This window comes from Lissotriton helveticus, chromosome 2_1, assembly GCF_964261635.1.
Source record: "Lissotriton helveticus chromosome 2_1, aLisHel1.1, whole genome shotgun sequence".
Classification (NCBI taxonomy): Eukaryota; Metazoa; Chordata; class Amphibia; order Caudata; family Salamandridae; genus Lissotriton; species Lissotriton helveticus.
In genome coordinates, this window is record NC_136059.1 from 696,715,034 (window position 1) to 696,724,761 (window position 9,728).

Here is a 9,728-nt window from a genome sequence, read left to right on the forward strand (position 1 = left end):
GGGATCTGAGGTCGCTGATTATTCCCCATTCTGAACAGTTTGCTCTAGATGAATGCTGCTTGCTTTTTATTGCTGAAATGCTCTGGGTGTGTGTGTGTGTGGCTGGCTCTTGGTGTGTGTGGCTGGCTCTGGGTGTGTGGCTGGCTTTGGGTGTGTGTGTGGCTCTGGGTGTGTGTGTGTGTGGTAGTAACTGCTGTCTGCTGAGCTCGTCCGTAGGGTACAATAGGTCTCACATTTGCGAGAGATTAAGCTAATGGCAATGTAAATGACAATGCCATTTATTTATCTGTTTTCAAAACCAACACATAAATACAAATTTTGTCATTTACAATGCCAATAGCTCTAACTTTTCCAAAGGCGAAACCATTGCATTGTAAATGCTTGTTACAGGGGGTTGTCTGAAAACAGTGAGAGGCACTTTTGTGGGTCTTCTAAAATGTTGTAAGTTAGCAGCTGTTATAAGTAATGAATTTAATTAGTAGGTACGATTTCGGTTGGAGAAATTACATTTTATTTACTTTCTTTATGCATCTTCTGTGATCCTATGTTGATGACAGCTGTCATTCTGCATCATTCGTGTATGAAATTCTTTAGTCCTTCTAATTTTCCCAAATGTCCCAGTTTTTGGTTCTCAAGATCTGGTCACCCTATGCGTGTGTTCGTTCAGTTGAGATAACATTTTGAGAGGTCTTTGAATGCATTATCAGTGCCTAGACTTCTTTCATGATAGAGCCACAGAGCGCATGCGCTCTCTGCAAGCTCATTTGCATTGAATAAAATTACTTTATTCCCGCCTCCTGCTGACCATTGGTTGATCCCCCGGTCTGCCTCTTCTCTGGTGCCTCCTAACTGGCTCAATTGCCAAAGCGTCACTTCCTTTGAGGGCTACAGGACACTGGTAAAGTACCATTTCCTTACGCCGTCCGTGTTCTTCTCTGGAGTAGGTGAACTGTTTTTATTCTGCTGTCCTTCACCCCCAGGTCTCCCTGATCGGAGACATTAGGCGCTCTAACTTTAACGAATATGAGACCGATAACATTTGAACTGTGCGCGGTAATTAGTTGCTGTGTGCATCTGCATCCGACCTTCAAAGTTATAAAGTGCCAGTAATTCAGGCCAAGATTACCAGCAGCATTGTTTCGTAAAAGCCACCCGGGGTAAACGAGGCAGGGGCTGCTCAGACAGTGGAGAGGCTGCGCATAGAGCCTGGCCAGGCACAAACATCCTGAAGGCAATCAGCCGGTGGAGCTCCTGCAGACTGTACACATCTATGCTTTTCCTCCCAATCATTCGTTCTTTTTCGATCACTTAGTGCCGGTTTTTAATAATAATAAATTAATAATGTAGGAGGCTGCTAATTCGTGCATACATCATGGGCAATCATATATGAAACAGTATAAAGTATACTTTATTTCTTTCCTGCACATATTGCTTGCTTGTACATTGTGGCGGTTTCGCAGATTAGCGTCATTAGAGGACCCAATACGCAACTTTATACCTGGGTGCTGCACTGTAAACCGAGGATTTACGGAAATGAAAAAAATATAATTGCACAGTTTGTTTAACATTAGAATGCTTTGACTCCAGACACGTTTCACCCACGGTGTCCATCTTCTATTTCTACTTTTACCACTGCCTCTTCCTCTGTTTGTGTGCACCATGAGTCAGCCGGGCGAAGAGGTCTCAGACATTAATTAGGAAACTTGTTTCGTATATTTGTGCTTCAGGCACCCCACTTGTTGCCTTGCTCGTTAATAGTCAGCCCATCAACTAATTAAAGGATATCATGGGTCCCTAACTGTCTTCCCATAATTTCCTAACTAAGTATTGATTTATTGGGTTTGTAACTAAAAATTCACCGGAGATATTCCGTTGTTCCATCTTATATTTTTGGGTTGCTTGTTGTTAGCCGTTCTGTTTATGATTTTGAACCCAAATAGGCCAGTGACAAATGTAATAAAACAAGAATCTGCAATACAATAGGTCTCGCTGCATTTGTTAAAGTTGGAGCTCTTGGCGTTGAAAATGTCAATGTTTTATACTTCTGCTTTTTTACACCAGTGATAACAGGGCAATGCAAATATAATAACTACTGCAAATAAAAAAACAAAAGTCAAAAACATTGTCATTTTTAACACAAACCGCTCTAACTTTAGCAAATGCGAGACCTATTGCATTACAAATGCTTGTTATATTTGTAGTCTTCCACATCTTCCATCTCATTGGATTTTTCACAGATTTTCTTTGATCATCTTTTATAACATTCAGTTCAACTGCTACTGAGTCGATTTCGTTCTCCATCACCACTTTTGTGTGAATGCCTTCTGCCAGAATGTTATCAAGTTTATCTAGTGTGTTATGTCTCTCTTTGTCATGAGTGTCAGTAAAAAGATTAAAAGTGGTAGAAAATGGTGGACTCTTGTAACCAGTGGGGCATTGCGACTGTGGGTGGTGTGGTGAGTGTCCTGTCTTTTTTTTGCAGCTTTTGGTTTCCCATGTTGCCATTGCGGGTTCAGTTGATAAACTCCATACTTAAAGGAGACGCAGTCCTGTGTAGTGGGTTCTGTAGGCCGTCAGTATATTTTGATCTTTTCACCTCAAAATGTCACAACTGGTATTGTCATAAAGTTCACTGTTGCCTAAGTGAAGAATATTTATTACTTTATCAATGTTGTGAACTGTATTCCAGTGAAGCTCAGAAATCTGTAACACGATGCACCAGGTGGAGTATTCTTGTGCTTTGAGAAGGAACCTCTGCTCTTTTGCGCTCCTGTTAATTGCTGCAAGCCCCTTGGATTGTATGACTAGTCCCTGCAACCACAGCAGTGGGCACAAATTTGGGAATAGCTATGTATAGTATTGTCAGGAAGTGATGTGGTCCTTGGACCGCTGCCAAGGCGGGCAAGCTATTCTCAGTTCTCCGTACCCTGTCCTTGTTGCACGCTCCAAAGAGGGCCAGGATAGCTTCTATCCACATCGCAGCTTCAAGCCTCCCATACTTCAGCACCCCAGCAACTTCAGCCATCCCGTTCCATGTAGCAGCTCCTCTCCAAGCAAAGAGGGTGTTTGTAAGGGTGAGCCTTCCATGGGAACACAAAGCGACTCTCTGTCGCTTGTTCCCCAATCGCCTCCGGTCTACCTGCTTCTCTCCTTTCGTTTGGCGGCTTTCACTCACAGACCAACTGGCACTGATAGTCTGTGGGGGGGAACCCCACAGACGGCCACTGTCACTCTGGAAGAGCCATTCCGACACTCACTGCTGCTGTTTCTGACTCATCAGATCACAGCTTCAATGCTTTGGGGGGTTGACTTGCAACACCTTTAATTCGGAATCTCATCTGTAATGGCCCTAATTTTGGAAGAGGCCGCACATTGCCGGAAATTGGTTTCCTTTCTGTAAATATGTAAGTGCCACTCAAATTTAAACCTTGTGGTGTCCTCAAGGTGGTCTTGGGTTTACAAGTATTGTTTTTGGCACCCTGAAATTTAAGCAGGATATTGGGCAGCTGGTAGGAGCTTAGTGATAGGAACCTGAATACATGAGCTGCTGGCCATTGTGTTTGCCCTCCTAAAAAATACTGTGTGCAAATTGTGCATTCGAGGGAGGCTACCATGAAGATATTGCGGATTTTCCTGTACACAGGGTCCAATGGCATCTCTTTTCCTATGCATTATGAGAGTGTAGACGACTCCCCAACAGGCCCAGGAGCCTGAATAGAAGTCAAAATCTTTTGTCAAGTTCTGCAATGAGTTGATAGACTGGATAAGCAACGTCCTGTATTTCTCGGAGGAACAGGCAAGACCAAGTGATTTTCCATCTCACACTCCCCATCACCTCCAAAGCCTCTGTTAAAAGTGGTCAGGGGACACACTCTGGTTTGTGGAGACCAATCTTGCATGCTTATGCATCTATAGAGTCACACCACAGGACCAAAGGAATGAGCAATTGGTATTTCTCGGCATAAAGATGAGGCCAGCTCCCTAAGCCTTTTAACTGCTTCACTATATTTGTAATTTTGATTTTTGCATGCTCTATCCAACGGTATATGACGTTCCGAAACAGGTGACTTGGCGACAACACCCAAGGTGGCGTACTGGGTCAGTGCCAGTTTGCATTGTCCAATAATTAGAGCAGTCAGGAGCCTCATGAGGATGGAATGCCCATGCCCTTCGATTGATGGCAAAGTCACTGTCATACCTTGGCTAGACACTAAAATTGTGACTGTTGTGGGCCCCAAAACGAGTTCTGCAGGTTCTGGCATGCATGCCAGGACAAACTACTGAACGCCTGGCAGCCCTGACAAAAAATATGCAACTGACAGAGGGCATGAAGGAGACTGGGGAGCATATTAATCCAGGGATTCTCACTCATTGGGCACAATGAACCATGTACCATTTAGGCAGTGTGAATGATGCTCTCTTATTAGAGAATAGACAAATAATGAAGGAAATAAGCTAATTTGGAGGCCGGGTCAGAAGCTTTGGGGTTTCTCTTTGCTGATGCGGGAACAATGTGTGCTCCTATTCACAGTGCTGGGCAAGGCCCTGTGCTTCCTCAGAAGGGGTACTCCTCAAGAGATTTGAGGGGGGTTGGGTGTGCGGGGCCCTTCCTCAGCTGTGAAAAGATCTAAGACTGTCAAGGAAGCTAAGACTTTAGAAGAGGGAGATGGCAGGAGAGAAGATTCAATCCCTTTACTCCAGCTGAAGACTGGACGACGCTTCAATAGAAGTGGCAGCAGCATAGGACCCCTCAAATAACGTAACTGAGCTCAAGATGTCATCAGATACTTGGGCTTTATGTATGGTGCAGAGGTTTAGGAAGTAGTTCTTGGGTGTGTACAGCTAAGACTGAGACCTCTCCTTTTTTTCACAGAAGCATATAGCGTTAGTAGGCGGCAGCCATGGAGTTTTATCTGCAGAATTACCATTGCTGTAGAAATTGATGTATTTTGTTTAAAAAGATATCTGTAAGGAAGGTGTGATCCAACTGCCCACTGAACTCAGGTTTACTACTGCTGCACACTATTTGCAGCATAATAGTTGCATAATCTGAAAAACTAGGCTGGAGCATTTAGAAAATCGACAAATAAACAATAGTTGATTTATAGAACACTGAAATTTACATGGATGTTACACTGTTGCTATTAGAAATGAAAGCCTACAGACGAGACACGTAGTGTGAGCCTCTACATTCTGACTTCCTTTCTGTGAGGTATCAAGTGGATCCTGTTTATTGGTTGTTTCTATGAAAATACTGTTTTAATTAAATGTGTTTTTATTGCTTTGCATACTTTTCAGTTTGAAACAGCATGAACCCAACTAGCCCTGATAAGGTAGCACAGAAGAAGGAGGAACCATCTGCGATCGGAGTAGGAACAGCTGAAGAAATCAAAAAGTCTAAAAGAGTGACAGCTGTTATTAAAGACAGAGAAATTGTAGTTTTCCACCACAAAGGAATATTTTATGCAATGGATCTTCGTTGTTATCGTAAGACTTTTGCCGCTTGCTTAATATAATGTATAAGTAATGCTCTCAATAAGTGTGCTTGTTTTTCACACTGTCTTCTCTTCCCTTTTAAAATATGTTTCAGATGCAGGAGGGCCTCTGAATCTTGGAGACATTGAGGTAAATTTTGTGAAATACATTCATTGTTTTTTTTTTTAAATCGCAATATTTTCTAAGTGGTGTTCCGTGCAACTAAAACAAGTGTTACACATTCCTTTTGGCATACACCAAGATCACTAACTAAAACACAAGTGCCCTATGGCACCAAAGTCACTGCTGAGTAATCTGTATGCCAAGAGGGATGTTAGGTGGTCTGTGCAAAAATGTCCATGAGTTTGCCAAGAAACTTCTCTTTAAAGTAAAGTAGTAAATATTGTTGATCCCAAATAGAAATCACTGATTGAAGAGGAACCACCCAGCGATGTGTTAGGTTTAAAAAAAAACAAGATGTGACTCCCACAAAATTATTCATGATATGTTGTGTCTAGTCAAGTGCATTGAAGACTTTAACTGATGTGTTTTCCACAAAGCCAATCAGCATTTAACTATCATAGCTTTTTCTTCTGCTCCTCCCTGCAATTCACAGTTCTCAGTGTGATGTCCTACTGCACTGATTATTAACCACATTTGCTTGCTTTGTAGGTAACACAACAGCACGCTGTTTATTAGCTTTTTTCAAACTAAAGACGAAAGAGGTTTTTAGAACCACTATTGCTCCAGTTGATCATTCGCTTGCACTATCAATTTACTTTCTAGAGGGTAGGGTCATGTGTTAGTTTCACATGTGTTAGTTTCCCTTTATTATCATTCTGTGCCTGCGCCTTCGCTTCTTAGCTGGCTATGAATGCATTTTAAACATTACAAAAGCAAGAAAGAGAAAGGTTTGTTAATTAAAACATTAACCATGGGGAGTCCTATTGCGGTAATCTATTTTTCATTTTCTGTGACTGTAGACCACAGTGTCAGGAAAAGAGATTCAAGGGTTATGGTAAACAAAATACACTCCTTTCACTATGTAGAATACTTTTTTTTATATTATACAGTACATTATGCAACAACAAAGCACAATATTACCTAATAACAAAAAGAATCAATAGTAACATTGAGAAGTGCTTAAGAGCTGTAGGAACTAGTAATAGGGAAGATGTTCAATTTACTGCCTTCATTGAAATTTGAAGGTGGTTGCCGGATAAGTCTGCTTGATTTAAAATGATTAAAGTTTAACTCATTGAATATATATATATATATATATATACACCAACACATGTTTTCTATAATATTCAACTATAGTTTAGCCATCTATGTTCTCTTACTGTTATCCTGTGCAATGACTTTGAATGTATTGATCTTGGAAACATGTAAGGATGATTTGGCCTAGCTTGGACCCAAACTTGGGAACTGCAGGTTAAAAGCAAGCAGAAGATTACAACCAAACCAATCAGACCGTCACATTTCCTTACACGGCAGCTTGTTACCTTGCGCTTGTTCTGACTTCCCGTCATGGTTTGCAATTTGCCAACTGCAGCATTTAAAAGTATCTTTTCCATACTCTTTATCTTCATCTTATTTCACTTTCCAACCCTTGTTACAAACTCAAGGGCAGTTATTAGCAGATGTCCTTTCTGTGAGCATACCTCAGTTCCCGTAAACATGGATACCTTTTCTACAATTCGGCTTCCCAGATAGCTCTCACAATTAAAACATCTGTTCCTTATGACGCATTTTCCTTCATGATAAGTACATCTGCAGACCAACACTCACACCTATCTTTTTATTTCTCCTGCCTATTCTCAGTCCTTTGTTATGTTATATCAAGGATATTTATCAAGAGTACCCCACTGTAATTCTTTGCCGCTAAAAGAAGTAGTCAGGCCCCCACAAAAATCCAATGAAGGCAATTATGGCTGCATCAATAGCTAGGTCTCCAGGTGTTTCCTGAACCACGTCAAGCAGTATTCAATATGAAGATGTTAAAAGAAAGATTTCCAGAAATTGCAGCAGCAATTGAAAATGCTATTGTTACTGTAGCCAATTCAAATTAGTGGGCCTTGAAGCTCGGTGTGGGACATATCTATTGCATTTGAGAGCCGCAAAGCAACGAAGGGGTAGTACATACCCATGTGAACTATAGTCGGAGCTTTACAAATAATTCTTTTTCATATTTAACCAATGTTGGGCCCAGACTGCAGGCGAGATAAGGTTTCTTTTTCTGATGCCAGTAAGCAGTCTAGCTGTGCACATTCTGTACCAGATTAGCACTAGATGTGCTCTTCCTTCCACAATTCAAAACATCTTCCACATGCTGTGCTCTGTCTGCTCACACAATCCACAAAACACATACTTAGCCTTCGGAAGTCTCTTCCTCCTCCACACAGAACCTTTCAGCCCTAGATACCTTACATTTACACATTACTCACCCCCACATACATTTACACATTACTCACCCCCCACAGCTCTCCCTCCAACACCTTCTTCAGCTCCAACACTGCTGTCCCAGCTACAAAAACATTGAGAATAGAAAGATTGATAGTGAGCTGCCCTATTGATATGATTGAATGGTTATTATTACTGCAAGATTGTGATGGGTTTGTGTTTGCTTTTTATAATCCTGCCAGTGCATTATTAAGAACATGAGGATAAGCTAAAAAGCAAACTAATATGTAATGTGTCGGAGGAAAATTGTGATCATCTTCAGGCTGTAAACTGCTTTACATTTTTATCATTTGTGTCGTTCTAGGATATCAGTGGCCTGCCGTGCATTGTGTGCCCTTGGCACAAATATAAAATTGCCTTGGCAACAGGGGAAGGATTTTACCAGTCAATAGATCCTAAAACCCCCTCAGCAATGCCAAAATGGTGCTCTAAAGGAGTGAAACAAAGAATTCATAATGTATCTGTAATACATGGAATTGTGTATGTAACTTTATCGGATATGGGTATCAGCTGCGAGTCTGATTACTATTCATCTGAGAAGTACAAAAAGACAATGAATTTAATTAATAAGAAATAGTTGAGAGATGACCCTCAACCATCTCATGTTGGGATTGATTGGAATTTTAACATTACTAGATTCTACCTCAGCACATATTCTAATGGTATTTGTAGGAAATCTGACTTTTCTTCATGGTCAGCCCACATTTTCCGTCTTTGCTGGGCATTATTTCATTTGCTAGCTCTAAACTCTGTATACATGACCTCTGCTAACCAGTAGTAAAGTCCCTGTGCTTCACCCTTTTAACCTGTTTGAATTGGCATACTCTTACTTAGTATATTTAACTTGCCTAGAAGTCCCTCACTTGGTTCCCATTATAGTGGCAGTGCAACCATGGTTTCAAGCCTACCCCTGTAGCCTGACTGCAACAGTAGAAAACATCCTCTGAAACCTATCAAACTAAACAACGTTTGAATGGTAAAAACATTTTTTTAAAAATATTAATAAGCCACTCCAATGTAGGCCTTGTAGCCTATAAGGTAGGGTGCACAGTATTTGAAAGTACGAAATGTAGAAATTTAAAGTTAGCCTGTCATCATAGTAACTAGCCCTCAGAAGATATTTTCACTGTAATAAGGCTGGCTGGTCCATAGAGAAACTCTGAGAAGCAATATTAAATACTAATACTATGTCTCAGGAAGTCAGACCAGCTAGAAAAATAATTAAACAACTTTTTAATATTTATCAAAAATTAAATTAAATGGTAAAGTCGGATTTTCCATACATATTAGGGAAAAGCAACTTTAAAAATTACCCTTTCCCTGCCCGAACCGTCAGAAAGCTAATTAGCATAGGCCTTTGCCAACTCTCGGCCTTTGCTCAGCCTGGAATAGATGTGAAATGGCTCCCACACAATCGGCTGACCTGAATGAGTAGAGATGACTCCTCTGAATTCAAAAGAATAGGCGGGGGGGGGGGCGGGAGCTGTGAAGATCTTTTTTAACACTATGGTTGTCAAACCTTGTTTGAGGGTCTGTGGAGCCACTTGGGGCATACTTGATTTGGAGAGAACAGGATGCCAAGACAGTTCTTGTGGACCCCTTTTTAGTTGCTTAAGGACCTTGCTTTTGTTCTACCAGATTTCAATCTCTGTTTTTGCTGTGGCTACAGTGCCTGCCTTAAACTAAAGTTTAGTGTTAGATATGGGAGGAATGTAGGATTACCATAGTACTCGAACACCCCCAACCCTCAGAGCACACGTTTAGTGTGGCTTATGATTTTTGTCACCTTA

At 41.1% G+C, this 9,728-nt stretch overlaps 1 protein-coding gene across 2 annotated transcripts; it reads left to right on the forward strand.

Moving 5' to 3' along the window:
* Positions 1 to 858: 858 nt before the first annotated feature.
* On the forward strand, positions 859 to 9,443 carry RFESD (Rieske Fe-S domain containing). 2 transcript variants are annotated; one of them, XM_078677341.1, is made up of 4 exons: positions 859 to 898; positions 5,299 to 5,487; positions 5,591 to 5,625; positions 8,243 to 9,443. In XM_078677341.1, the coding sequence occupies exons 2-4, from the start codon at positions 5,310 to 5,312 to the stop codon at positions 8,513 to 8,515; spliced, it is 486 nt and encodes a 161-aa protein (XP_078533467.1). In that variant the 5' UTR covers positions 859 to 898; positions 5,299 to 5,309; the 3' UTR covers positions 8,516 to 9,443. The 2 variants fall into 2 exon arrangements, with proteins under 2 accessions (XP_078533467.1, XP_078533468.1); XM_078677342.1 differs by lacking the exon at positions 859 to 898 and adding an exon at positions 908 to 940.
* Positions 9,444 to 9,728: the final 285 nt, after the last annotated feature.

What these genes read in the sequence shown, in the direction of transcription:
- RFESD (XM_078677341.1), top strand. Translation starts at nt 5,310, where the DNA reads ATGAACCCAACTAGCCCTGATAAGGTAGCACAGAAGAAGGAGGAACCA. An exon ending in AATGGATCTTCGTTGTTATC is followed by an intron (nt 5,488 to 5,590) that starts GTAAGACTTTTG and finishes AATATGTTTCAG; the next exon opens with ATGCAGGAGGGCCTCTGAAT. An exon ending in TGAATCTTGGAGACATTGAG is followed by an intron (nt 5,626 to 8,242) that starts GTAAATTTTGTG and finishes GTGTCGTTCTAG; the next exon opens with GATATCAGTGGCCTGCCGTG.